This window comes from Telopea speciosissima, chromosome 1 (genome assembly GCF_018873765.1).
Source record: "Telopea speciosissima isolate NSW1024214 ecotype Mountain lineage chromosome 1, Tspe_v1, whole genome shotgun sequence".
Classification (NCBI taxonomy): domain Eukaryota; kingdom Viridiplantae; phylum Streptophyta; class Magnoliopsida; order Proteales; family Proteaceae; genus Telopea; species Telopea speciosissima.
Window position 1 is genome coordinate 24,339,866 of NC_057916.1, and position 14,649 is coordinate 24,354,514.

A 14,649-nucleotide genomic window follows, 5' to 3' on the forward strand; every position below is an offset into this window, starting at 1 on the left:
TGGTACTTTGTTGTTTCGTTCTCCAAAATGAAACCCATGTCAATAGCATCCAATGGGAGTTTGTTCCACAACTTCTCATGAAATAAAATCTATGCATTATTAACCCCAAGGGGTTAGCGCAGTTGGCTTGGAGGGGACTTGAGACTTCGCATCAGCAAGCGAGGTCTCGTGATCAAACCTTCACCGTTGCATAATTTCTTGGGGCCACCCGCCTGAGGCTCATTAAGGTCCAGAAGCTCCCGGTTCGTGCGTGGTGCGAGGGTCATGTACCAGCCCAGGGGGGATTTAGTCGACCTAAAGTCGGATACCCCTCTTGTCTCCAAAAAAAAAAATCTATGTATTATTTTGTATATATAGCATGGTTGGGAAATTATGTTTTTCAATTCGATCGTCCTTTTCAAAAATCGATGACTCGGACAAGTTAAGTGTTTTTTTTATTTTTATGAATATGGCAAGTTAAGCTTGATTAGGCTGAGTTATATATTTTTGTATTTTTTTAATACCTTCCTTCTTTTCCATCTCTAAGTGGGGAGGGACTGAGGCTATGGTTGTTTTCAAGGTGAAAGAAAGAAAAAAGAAAATAATATTACAGACAACAAACAAAAATTATAGGATTTTATTTAGTTGTAAGCCAAACTTACGGACAATGAATAGTATATATGGCCTAATAAAAAAAAAATCAACCTGATGAGTTTCACATGACTAAAGTAAAAACGGCGAGTCAATGAACATTCAAACTGACTTAGACACAGTCTGATCATTTCTTAAATCTAGGCAAGTCTTTTATGTCTGTGAATAGATTTCTTGTTTTTTTTTTCCCTGACTCGGGTGTGTCAAAACCTAATGTTCCAACTATGATATTATGTAGAGGATTTCTAAATTAAATATTTGCAATTTGATCTCTTTTTTTTGTGTGTGTGTCTTTTCTTTTTAAAAAATAAAATAAAATAAAAATTAAGGCTAAATGTGTACCATAACAAAATGGGCAGAAGTTGATCTAATCAAAGAAAAGAATGAAGAAATATGGTGGGGCTCCACCATTATGGTTCTGAGAGATTTCAACTTTATTTTACTTCTGAACATTTTCTGTTCAAACAAACAAACTGAAAAAGGGGGAAAATGCTGCAGCAAGTTTATGGAGTATGCTTCATCTCCAACTTAGTGACCTTTCATTTGGAATTAGGGTTGGGCAAAGATCTGATTTTAATAGAATAAAACAAGGAAAACAAAATCAAAAGAGGAGTTAGAGCAGGATTTAAAAACCAGAAATTGGGATTTGGATCAGTCTCAGCAGATTTCAATCTGAATATTAGTGAAACGATGGTCAGAATCGAACCCTAGTTTCCATATAAGGATCAATCGAGTCAAACCAACTGAAATCGGGATCAGACTCAGCTGATTTTGATCCGAATCATTGATCCAATCCCAATTCTTGAAAACCTAAGTTGGAGGGTAATATAGAGTGTAAGCCTATTTGTGAATGAAAGCATTAGATTCATCAAACATCATGGGTCAGTTTAGGAGAAGGACCACAATATTTATAACTTGATGTAATACATTGAGTGGAAGGTAGATGGAATAAACTTGTTAATTAAAGAAGGGCTCATTAAAGTGAAAAGGAGTTGAGGATCATCAGGTTGGAAGTCATTAGCCATTGTGAAAAGGTAGTGGTAGGGCCTCTACTTCTACTACACAACAAGAAGGAAATTATATTAGTTAGTTATTGAATTCTTGATCCAAAGTGTGCTTTCAAAGCAAAATATTGATCTGTTTTTAGTGGAGCCTTTGTCGCTTTGAGTTGGGGGGGGGGGGGTGTTCTTCTATCTTTACTTTCTGTTGATTTCCCCATCAACAAAAAAGAAATCAGGACCAGAAAGGGTTCCCACCTGGTGGGTAAGAGAATGTGGGAGAGGGGGAAAAAGCCATGTAGAAGGACAGAGAGACGGCTGATGTCCCACCTAACTCACATGGCAGGGGCACTTCCTCTCCATTAATTTCAGTGGTTCTCATTGTCTTGATAGGGTTTGGGGTTTGTACTTTGGACCGGTATATGCTGGTGTTGTGATACCTTAATTTAATGAGTAAATTTCTTGTACACCTCTTGAGGTTTTTTTTATTTATTTGTACACCCTTTTATTTTTTAAATCTTACTTACAAACCCCTTGGGGTTTACCATTAGGAGGTATTAATTAAGTATTAATTTTACAATATAAAAGACTCAAATAGTCTTTGTACACCTTCTTTTAAAATAGTTAAAACTAAAATAACTGTTGTATCCTTATTCCATCTCCAACTTTGAAATGACAATTTAAGGCTCGAAATTAGAAATGAACGTTGGAAAGAAAAAACTACAACTCAGTGGCAATGAAGCTCCTGCACCTCAGTGGCGATTTCTCTCTCAAAGCGGAGCGGCTCATCGAGAATGGTCATAGGTTGATGTTGAGCTCCGCCTCACTAGCTCTGCCACCACCATTCTTCCTCTCTTTCTTCTTCTCCTTATCTTTGTCTTTCTCTCTGTCTTCGGAGCCTGCGGAGGACGTTGTGGTTGTTGTTCTCTTCTCCCCTATCTTGAAAATGTCCCTCCATCGCTTCGATGTAGATAACCCTGTCGATAACTCGGGTAATAACATGGCTGAGGACTCAGATCCCAGTCCGGGTTTAGGTTCAGGCTCAATTTCAGGATTAGGAGTTTCTAAATCGACTTTGTGTTCTTCTGGGTCCGGTGGAGAGGGAGGAGTACGTCGTCGACGAGCAATTCGTTGACTGAGAGGATTTGGGGTTGTGGGAATGAAGGGTTCCTAACCATCCAGAACTCGAATTCGGATGAGTTGGAAGCGCTGCTTCTCCTCCCACTACTCATTGGAGAGAGGACTTGCAAGGTTGATGAGGAGGTGGGGGTTTCTGGATTGAAGTTGGTTTTCTCCATGGATGGGAGGAAGGAACGAAGAACGAGAGAGAGAGAGAGACCCAAGGGTATTTTGGTTTTTTACTAATTTATGGCCTGCTGACATCATCACTTAACAAGTTCACCCAAATGAAATGGATATTCCATCAATCCCAGGGGGTCTGTAAGTAAGGTTTTATAAACAAGGGGGTATACAAGTAAACAGGACAAACTTTCAAAGGTGTACAAGAAATTTACTCTAATGTAAATTTTTTTCACCTATGTTGAAGAGAGAATCTCTTAACTATGTTTGGAATTAAAGAATAGAAAAACAAAAAAAAAAACTTTAAAAAGAAATAGGCAAATAGCCATATAAATCAATCAGTCGTCATATCTTTTGTTTTATTATTTTTTTTTTTTTTTTTTTTTTTTTTGGCTTCCAAACATAGCCAAGAAAGTATGGCTTGAGGTATCGATATCGTATCGCCCGTACCTATTTTGCAAGTGATTGAATTGAAAATTGTATCGGCGATACAATATGGACAAGGGGTAAAATAATAAATAAAAAAATCTATTTTTAAAGAAGAATAAGGGGTAAATTTGTTTGATTCGATCGATCCGATACCGTATCGGTTTCCTTGTTGACTGATACTCGTTTCGATACTGTGCACTAAAACCATGCAAGAAAGGGTATTTTGGATTTTTAACAATAGAATGTGAGAGTTAATAATGATATTCATTATTCCAACCCTGAACGGCCGATATTGGCAAGATTGGATCGATTACATTGATATTGGGTTACACCAATCGCAATCTACTTGTACAAACAAGGGTAAAAACTTGGATAGTTGCATCTTTTTTATCCATTCAAGTGTTAGGTAGAGACGGTCGGATTCTGAAGTGTGGTGCACTACTCCCACTTGAGAGGATAAATTTCCATCGTTTAGATCCTTATCAGATCAATACTTATGTATTTTGACCATTTTACCCATCCCTGTTCATATGCCAACAATACGATAATGATCATGTATCGGGGGCGGGGGTATCGAGTCTCGACCGCTCCCTAACAATTTATTTTTGTTATGAATCAGCTAAGAATCGTTTTGGAATCAGTTTAGAATTTTAGACCTTACATCATTCGGTCTAACTCAGTCAGAAGTTCAGAAATCATGTTTCCGCGGATTCCAGTTTGATTGGTATCGGGTTAGGTAGACCAATTCAAAGTCAAATCGTACGTTCCACGTGTCTTTCTCTCGTTCTTCTCGTGTTTCATGATTGCTCATCAATTTGAACCAATTTGATATCGACAAAGTCAATCCCATTAACTGCGCATCATATCAACATTTAATTTCCTTATAAGGACCCCAATTTTTTTTCTTCTTTTTGCTTTCGAACATATAAGTAGGAATAATCTTTTTTTCCTTTTTTTTATCATAAAATAGTAGGAATAATTATTTCACCAAATGAACACGTACGATTAATTAAATCCAAGCAAAATAGATTGTTTTTTTTTTTTTTTTTGGAAAAAAGTTCTCTGTTCAAGAGTGTGACCTACACGAGCATTCTTCTAAGTCTATCTCTCTCCTCCCTATGTGAAAATATATTTCTATCCTTTTGTTTTAAGGAGGAGAGAGATAGACACATGAGAGTGTTGGTGTAGGCCACACTTCCGTACAGAAAACTGCTTCCCTTTTTATTTTATGGGTAAACAATAAAAACAGATTCATGTAACGCACACCCCACACCTGATCTTATGCAAGGTTGCAAGGTCCCCAACAGGGTTTCAAGAATCGGTGAATCAATGAATCAAATTGGATATCACTTCATTCACTTGTCATTGATCTCAATTTCTGAAGATTCGATATCACTTGTCATTGATCTCAATGTTTGACGATTCGATATAATCAATTCCTGGATAAAAGCACCAAAATCGTTGAAATATTCTTTAGATTCATCAATTTCAGTGCTCTTCAATACCAATATGGGTATCAATCGATACGATACTGATACCTATAACCCTTTCCCTTCCTAACGTTTTAATGTATAATATTAGCACGAATATCGATCATTGTCAATACCAATACGATATTGACACGATATCGGGGGGAAATTCAAAAACAGTCCTTTATTTTACTGATACCACAGATCCGATGCCTATACCTTCCCCACTTCTCTTAGGATACTCTACTATCAACACAACACCATCTCTATTTAGAACTTGACATCTTCTTTTAATTTTCCTTTTCCTATTCTTGAAGTATTTAGTGTATTTTTTTTTATTAAGGATAAAATATGTCATTTCAATATACCAACTGTATTAAATGTTGCATCAAATGATTTTCAACTTTTTGAAAAATCATTTTTTACCCTACATTAAAACTTTTAAAAATAAAACAAAAGATAAAAAGTAAAGTTATAAATCTATTGTGGTGTCAACTGTCAATAAGAAAATCTCATTTCTAATAGTACATTTTCCTTTAAGAACTACAAGAAAGGATTAATGAGATCCCTAGCTCAAAATAAGAGTCTGGACTCTTGTCAACAAAGCATTGCCAATTGCTAAAGACTTTCAAGAGTTGTAGTGAGAGAATATTACTATGATTTATGATGATATTAAGTAAATGTTTGGAAGTACTTCGCTACCAAAAAATGATGGCTCTCAATAACCATTGTGCACTTATTAGTAATTACATCACCCGTGGGGTTAGATGAGGAAGCTCAAATTCATCAAAAAATAAAATAACACACGCGTTGGGAGAAAGAGCTAATCCAAGACCATTCCTTTTTTATATAATTTGGGAAGGTGGATGAGTAAATAATGTAGGGGAAAATGTACTCTTCACCGGGGGCGCAGGTTATGCCTAAACACATGGGGGTGGACAAAATGACTGACCCCTCCCCACCATGTGTCTGGGCGTAGCTTGTACCTCCATGCGCTGCGATGCAAAGAACATTGCTCACAAGATCACTGGCTTGAAATTCAATTACCTACTTATATGTACAGTGCAGCTAAGGAATATTTTATCTAAGAAAACATAATAATGATAGAAAAAAAAATTCATAAATCATACAAAAATATTATTATGAATGAAAATATGATTAAGCCTCTTTCAGATATGAATCTATCCATTCTATCTGATGTAAAAAAGAATAACATTTATTAATCATGCTCTGATAAAAAAAAAATTTATATAATAAAAAAAGAAGTGGAACTTGGAGCTGAATTATTTAAAGAAGTGAAGGCAACTAGATCATTAAAATAATGAAAGGAAAAACTAGATAAAAGTTCCCAAAATAATTAAAAGGAATTAAGAATAAAAAATCCTAGTATAATTAATGTAGGTCATAGAATATTCAAATGTTCAAAACCCATAAGATAAGCGTCTAGAATTCAACGGTAGGAACTAGGGACCAAGTTGTTGCGGTGAGCGAGTCAAAGCTAAGATTGAATATTACATCCCATCCAACGTTTCAAAACACGGAATTGGTCCCCCGTCTCGATCTATTCTTTCACTAAATCTATTAAGAAATAATTTTTTTTTAAATTTACCAAATAAATGTAATGTACGTATATCACGAAAAATTATCGTCTTCATTTATTTGCCTCTCCATTTCTTTTATTACAATTAATAGGGGAGCTCCATTTCTTTTATTACAATTAATAGGGGAGTGTGGATCCCACCCGACAGTATGTTTGGGCAGGGAAAAGAAATCGAGTTTTACCTCAAGTTCGAATAGAATGTATCCCAAATATAATTTTTTTAGGATCAATTTGGATGCAATAGGCATGTAGATCAGCTAAAAAATGACACCTATCCCCAAGCTTGAAGATTTTATATGACTAAATGAATAAGAAATCACAAGAAATGAGGCCCAAAACTCATTGTACATATTTACAGTTCTAAGGAATAAGGATTAGGAAGTATCTGCCAATCGTATCCAATACATATTATCGAAAAAAATTTCCTTGAACGATACCAACTATACTATTTTTTTTTGTGTGACTGATTTACCCTTTATTTGTTGGCTGATATCGACACAATACCGACTCCTAAATCCTTGAAAAATATTGATCCAAATCAAATCAACAAAGGTTATTTTAGAACTTCAACTAGCAATGGAATAACAGGGTCGGATCATGGTTTGAGGTATCGGTCTAGGATCAGCTGTATCAACCGATGCAGATCTGTATCAGCAGCAGTGCAACACTCACAGAAGATCTGGATACTTGGCCGATGGGCCAAGTGTAAAAAATGTAATAAAATAAAATTACCGGATCCCCAGCCGATCCATATCGATACCCGTATCCTTAAACCATGGGTAAGTAAGATACTATTTTTATTTTGTGTGAACCCTCTTCTCACATGTGAGCTTCTTTTGACCGAATAGTCTCAGTGAACTTGTTCCTTCCAACAGCCATCCCTCTCATTCACACTGTCCCGACTCCCGAGTCCACACCCCCAACAACCACTCAGATTAGAAAGCTGAAACTTGAAAAATAAAAACATTTCAGCAACGAAAATGCCCAAGAAAGCCATGTGATGAGTTCAGAGACAGTACAAACCCCTTTCCTTTCCCCAAGTTAGCAAAATGCTGTAAACGACAGACCCCCTGGCCCCTGCACTGTCTGCTCTATCTTAATGTAAAGCCATTGTTAGGCAGTAGGGGCAGGTGGAAGTAGAGGAGTCGAATTGGTTAGTCAATCCCTCAGCCTTATAGTTCAACCGTCCGGCCGTTCAACGCAACGCTCCGTCAGAGCCCTGCTCATGCCACCAGAAAGAGGAATACAGAGAAAAGAGAAAGGCCATTTGGATCATGAACACTAACTAGATTTCTTTTTCTTTTTCTTGTTTTTTTCGGTGAAGAACAGAAATCTATGAATTTTCAAGAGTAAACAACAAGACCCAATTCCAAATGATTAACAAGTTGTCTGGGGTCTGGATCAATCCTGTAAGAAAGGAATATCTCTGAACAAAAATCATGGATGAAAGAAGAAGAATCAATAATTTCTGACTCCATGAATTGAGTTGGAAAACTGAAAATGTATGGTGGTAAGACTAAAAACAGTATAGTACAAAGTGGTAAAAACCTTAATCCACATTTTGTATCTCCGTTTCTGGTGGTGTCCGGGTACCCCTCGCCATGGGAGCCCTTACCGGCCCTATATTGGCTATCTGTAGCGCTTCCCCATACTCCGACCTTTCCTCCATTTCTTCCATGGCCTTCCGTCGCTTGTATTTCCGAATCCCCAATACCAGTATCAGCAACAGACTTAACACCAGAATAGAACCACCCACAGACCCTACAATCTTCCACCACATTTTATCGTTGTTCGACAAACCCCCATTTGAAGATGGAGACTGCGCCGGCGGTAGCAGAGACGCCGGCGGCGGCTGTAGCACAGGCGCAGGAGAGGGCGCAGTAGACTCGGCCACGATGCCAAAGTGCCCTTGCTCATTTGTCGAACAGACATTACCAGATGTCACATTGCTGAATATCGTTGTGCCCTGTAGATCAAACCTTACGCATCTTGCAGTTGACCCAACAGGAACCGATCTCACTACAGAGAACCTGACTGAGATGGGCTGACCGGACGTCGTTACGTTCAATTCTACCAGATTCGTTGCAGATAAATTCGAAGCGTCGTAGCCAAGAAGACCCACGACGGGAGCTAAGTACATGTAACCAGGTACTGGATAGTAGTCCGCCGACCAATTCCCAAGGTTCTGGTAGACCAGAACAAGCCTCTCAACATAAGGTCGCACCACAACTCCAGTTGGGATCTCGAATTCTTTGTAGCTATTAACACCTCTGTTTCTTAAGCTTCCACTCCTGAGCCTCATCGCAGAAATCGTAATCCCAGTTAAATTCGAGGGGACCTTTCCATTGTAGGAGATGCCGGTTCGTGGCCGATCGAAAGCCCTGTAAGCATAATCTTGCAGAAGTGCATCCAACGATCTTGCTCGGTCGGTTGAAACTGCATGCGATACAGCACCAAGTGCCGGCGACCACAGGATGGAAAGAAACGAGAGAAGCATTGCGAGACTTCCGAGAAGCCCCATCAATGCTTCCTAATTACCGTAAAAATCAATGCCAAAACTTCACACACCAGGAGAGAAACCGTTGCAGATCCAGAGCAGAGAAGAGCCGAATATCGAGTGAAATCCCAATGTAAAATCGTAAGAAGCTTATAGATCACACTCTCCTAAAGACAATCTCCCTGGACAATAAAGCGGCTTTGAAGCTTTGAACCGTTACAGACTAGCATCTTAGATCCCTTTTCCCCTTAGAGAATCCTTGTAAAGAGGCTCACAGAGGATACACAGAAAAGCAACCCAGCTGTATCACTCCAGAAATAATCCTGACTCTTTCAGCACTTCTCTGAGACGAAAAGAAGTTGGAAGATGAGAATACAAAGCGGCTACGGATGATTCTAAGATTCTTCACACAGGTGGGAAGACCGACTTTATCTGAGCTCTCTCGTTCAATTGCAGTAGTAGATCATCAGTTTTCTTGGGCAAGATCGTCGAACAATATGCCAGAGAAGAAGAACACCGATTCTCTCGCAATGGAAGCAGTCTCTCTCCAGCTTTCCTTAAATGAAATCCTCCAAATTACTCAGCTGAACAAATGACGAACCTCTAAATCCTCCCAAACATTCCGTATTCCACAGACATACAAATTCTTGAACAAAAGACGCTGAAGAAGACACCAGAACATGCTGAAAACCCTAAAAAACTTTCGATAATCCTCATTTTTTGTCTTGATACCGTCTTGTAATTGCTTCAAGAAAATATTCCAAGACAAGAGCAAGAGTTAACGGAAATGCTAACAATGTGCAGAGAATTTCGTTCTACATTTAAAGGAAATTCAAATAGGGAGACGAAGAGACGCATAAACCCTAACTAATCGCATCGCGTCTCTCAAGAAGCTCCGTAGCAATAATGTCGAAATCCTTCTTCTAGAACTCTTTATCACCGAAAATTTCGCACAAGATTGGCGCTACCAGTGATGAAACGATCGATGTATCTTGAAACGAATCCCTCTGAGAAGAAAGACTCCGAAGAAATTTCAGAACATCCACTACAATGGATGGAGACTCAAAGATTGAGAGACAGAGAACAAGTAATCCTTGAAAAAATAAAAACTCAGAAGAACAAATGTAAGCAATAGAAGAAAAAAAAAAACGAGGGAGAGATTTACAGCTAAGTAACCACTGGTAAACCCCACAGTATTCCTTGAATTGACAATAAAACCTCCGCATCATTCAAATTGACCAACGAATCCCCTCACAGCTAAAATTAGCTGATTAAACTTGTATGTGAGTGGGCTGAGCTGGGCTTGTGCGAACAAACCTGGGCCTCTACTCTTTGTCCTTCCTCCGTTTTCCAATGCCGTGGAGAAAATACACACTACACCAATGAGAGATTGGAAAATGGTATCATCCACATGAGGTCCACATGAAATAGTCAGATTAGAAAAGAATGTCAATGTGGGCCCTATTAGTTATTATATTATTTATTATGTGAGAAGTGTATAAAGAAATCTGCACAAGAGCAAAAAAAATATAATGGGAGCCTCTAGGAACCTTTCCTACCATGGTTTGTAATATCCAGATCGGTCAAGGCCGATACCGTTTGGACCGGTCAAAATTGGCCAGTATCAATAAAAACAATGACCAAAAATTGGATTTTGATTAATCAGATCCCGTATTGGCCAGTATCAGTTAGAATTGAAAATTAAAAGTAAATTGAAAATCAGTGTTGATACCGATCCGATTCCAAGATTGCAAACTATTTTAGAATCGTAATGACTACAAACCAATCCGATCCTAAGATTCGAGCGATCCAGCTGAGTTGACCGATCTAGGAAATGATCCACTAATACTGGGCAAGGATTGATCATTATGATCCAATCCAGGATCCGGATGATTTTTTATCGAACCGATCCAAGATTATGAACCATGTTTCCTACTCAACCACTTTAAAAGTCCATAACTACCACGTGGCATATCAGATGGGCTCAAATTTGTAGACTGATAGACCCTAGGGTGTGTACATTGACATTCATGGAACCCATGCCAATATATATGGAAGGTTATTTAATTGGATTAGACTCTTAAATTTGACATTTGTCTAGTCCAAACCACTATTTCTTTATCCACCATTAGAATAGCTACATCATCTATCCACGTGGCACAGTGTGTAGAAAACCTTTCCCTCAACATTTCATATGAAAATTGAATTTCTGAAAAAAAAAATCTCTCAAACAAAGGAAGCTTAATGCAGAACATAGAAAAAAAGAAAAAGAAAAAACATAAATTAGATTGAAGTAAAAATGAAGAATCCTAGTACAACTGCGTATCAAAAAATTTAATGTGGGCCAAAGAATTAGGAAGCCCAAGATAAGGCCAGTTCGTACTTCATATTGGAAAAATCAAGAAAGATAGGCCCAGGGGTAATAGAGGGATTTCAAGTAATTCAAAGTGGAAGGTGTGCAAATGCGCTGGCAATTCCTTAAAGAAGGATTCCAAATTCTGAAACCTTAACAACAATTATTTTGCTTCCTTTTATATATATAGACACACAATACACACACCCTGACACATGCAGAGGGTTCGCTGGGCAAGCGGTGATACGACATATAGGAGTGCGCCAACGAGGACAGATTTATAAATAAAGGGTCAAAATGTCATTTCACGTGAGGAGAGAGAGGCAACTAGCGGCCCAGAGAACCTTTTGTCCATAAATATTCTATGGGCGAAAGTTCTTTATTCGGTCACCATCTTCCGCTCTATGTTTCTCTCTTCTGAGCAATTAGGTCATTTTACAGGTGTAAATTTTGCTGTCCAAACATGGACCTAGGTTGGGCTTTTCGGCCCACAGGGTGCATCTAGGTTGGAATTTTCAGACCTGAATTAATTAATTATGTATTTAAATATATATATTAATTATTACATATTAAGCTTAAGGGTGTTGAAAATGAATTTGAAATCGGCCATAAAATCGAGCTGAATCGGATCGAATAAGAATCAGCTTGGTTTTGGGTGATTCATGGATGTTAAAATAGAACCTAAAACAAATATGGAATCGAATGTAAACTGAATAAGAAACCAATTATTTACGGAAATCGAACCGTCGGTTCTATTTTGCACTTTGTATCTTGAATCGAAATTGATCCGAATAATCAAAATCAAACCAATTGACATCCTTAATTACGTCTAAGGTGTTAAGCTTTTAGGAATTTTTTTTAAGAATGATTGGTGTTGATGATGTCTCATCTTATTTTATTTTGTGCATATAAGGACACAAATAGCCCAAAAAAAAAAAAAAAGGGACCAACCAAGTTCAATCAAGGCTGGGCTAGACTAGGTTGAGCCCGTCAAGGTTGGGCCCTAAGCTGAGACATCTTATCCCAACCTCAAGGCTAGGTTGGGCTTGGGCTAAACTAAGAGGACTCAGGGTTTGGTTGAGGTTTTAAAAAACCTGATCCAACCTTGTCTTATTTCACCCCTAGGTCAATCCATGCTCGGAGTAGAGCAAAAGAGAACGAGAGGTGCTAACGTACCCGTCGCTCCTGTGCTGAGAACATTGTCTCATATTCTATATAGGCAAAAGGTTTTATGCAGGATCATGTAGGTACACTATCGTGCCTTCAACCACGGATGGGGGAGGCAATTGTGCATAAAAACTAGGTCCTTCTACATATTTCTCGGGAAAAAGTTCTTTGAAACACTGGAGTAGGGTATGATAGCAGTTCTGTATTTATCTCTCTCCTAACATGAAATGACCTCGATGTCCTCTAATGTACAATACTATTTCAATTGGTTGGTTCGGTCCGACTTTGATTTTACATGTATACATAAGGAAAGCAATGGAAAAGTTAAGTTTTTTTTTTTTTTTTGGTTGGTTTTTCGGTTTCTTATTAGCTTACCGTCAGTCCGGTCTCCTTTGTTTTTTTTATTGGGTTCGATCTTGTTTTAGGTTTTGATCGGTGCATTTGCTCGATCTGATTTTTTTTATTTCTAATCAGGAAACCAGAGGTTTAGTTTGATAGGGCTAAACTAGTCGGTCTCAGTTGGTCCAATCAATTCAAACTGATCTTTGACACCCTTACGTTTTACTGCACCTCATATTGCTCTTCTGCCTACCGCTTGCTCAGAAAACCTCTCCCTTATATAAGAGAGAGGTTTCTCTAAGCAAGTAACATAGGAGGATCGCATCAATGAGAAGCAACAAAACAATTTCGTACTTATTTTTTTTATAAATACAAAATAATATTATACATAAAAAGGCATCAAGATCATTTCATGTGAATAAGAGAGATACAGACACAATGGTGCTACCTGGTGACTCAGAGATCCTTTTCTCTTATAAAGGACGGAGAGTTTTTTTTTTTTTTTTTTTTTTTTGGGGTAACAAAAGACGGAGAGATCATTTCATGTAAAGAAGAGAGAGAATGCTAATGTATCCTCCACCATCAGCTTAATAATATTTTCCCATAAATATATTAGCTTAAATGCTTAATGGAGGTAAATAGGCTTCAATTCTTCTGTTTTAACAATTCACGTATTTATTTGCATTAAAAAAAAAAAAACAATTCACATATTTGGCATGCCTGCTCATATCTGTTAAGGTTCTATTTAAGTTTCCAATAAGAATGCCCATAAGAAATATGTATTGATGAAATGATACCCATACCCCACTCGACAATTATTCAAAATAAAAAAGAATGAAAAGTATTATCATCGATCGGGATGAAATTTTGCTGTTACTTGGGTTGTAGGAATGTTCATGTTATCTAGTTCACGGCCAAAGAAATGAAATCTAAAAAGGCATTTTGAAAAATATGAAAATCTAGCAAGGTATTTGTGAATCCAAAGGAAAAGTGAATTATTCAATCTATTTCTTTGACTGCAAATCCAAGTAGCAGGAACATTCCTGCAAACTGGGTAGCAACGAAATTTTTTTTCTATCATAAGGGCCTTGTTCTTCATCTGATATTCCCTATCATCGTATCCAATGTTATGTTCTCTTCTCTGGTGACAGTAACTGTACAACGTCTTTTAGCACCTTCAAGCTCTATCAGACAGAAGGGATTCAATGATGTTTGTTACCTTCACACTATCAAATATTTTTAAACCCTACTCATTTCCATCATCAAGAAGTTGAGGGACTGGTGGTTATAGAAACTATCATCTCTCCTGATGTGGAAATGTAAGCCGCATCAGCATACACTTTTTTCATAACCTACACCTTAATAGGTGTATTTACTTTTTAACACCTTCTTTTAATTGACTTTTTGTTTTTTTCTTGAAAAGTCTTACAAGGTAAGAGTATATTATGGTTTTTAAAAATAAATTACAAGTGAAATATTATTATTTTATTTTCAAAAGCTGTTATTTCCATACACATTTTTTATACCTTCAAACTCTATCTGACGGAAGGGATTCAATGACACTACCTTCTATATATATTGTGGTGTTAAGGACTACTCATAAGTGTTTTTAAATTTCACTCACTTTCACCATGAGGAAGTTACAAGACTGATGGTTATATAAACTACCGTCTATGCTGATGTGGCAATGTATACCAGATCAGCCGTTCAAATGGAATCCACTCTATGGGAATGTTCCATCTGAACGGCTATGAATTGTTCACATACGTTCATATACGTGAACATTCACCCCCTCAAACTTTGCTCATAATCTATTAAAGAACTAAATTTGCTTGTATTCTAAAGAGTTTCCATCCCTTCACGTATAC

The 14,649-nt window shown here is 37.6% G+C and overlaps 1 protein-coding gene across 1 annotated transcript; it reads right to left on the reverse strand.

Annotated features, from left to right (window-relative positions):
* Positions 1 to 7,974: 7,974 nt before the first annotated feature.
* On the reverse strand, positions 7,975 to 9,008 carry LOC122672046. The gene has a single exon (XM_043869580.1). It carries the CDS (start codon positions 8,944 to 8,946, stop codon positions 7,975 to 7,977), a length of 972 nt encoding a protein of 323 aa, XP_043725515.1. The 5' UTR covers positions 8,947 to 9,008.
* Between the last annotated feature and the right edge of the window lie 5,641 nt (positions 9,009 to 14,649).

Excerpts from the sequence above, each read along its gene's own strand:
- LOC122672046 (XM_043869580.1), bottom strand. The coding sequence starts at position 8,946 with ATGGGGCTTCTCGGAAGTCTCGCAATGCTTCTCTCGTTTCTTTCCATC.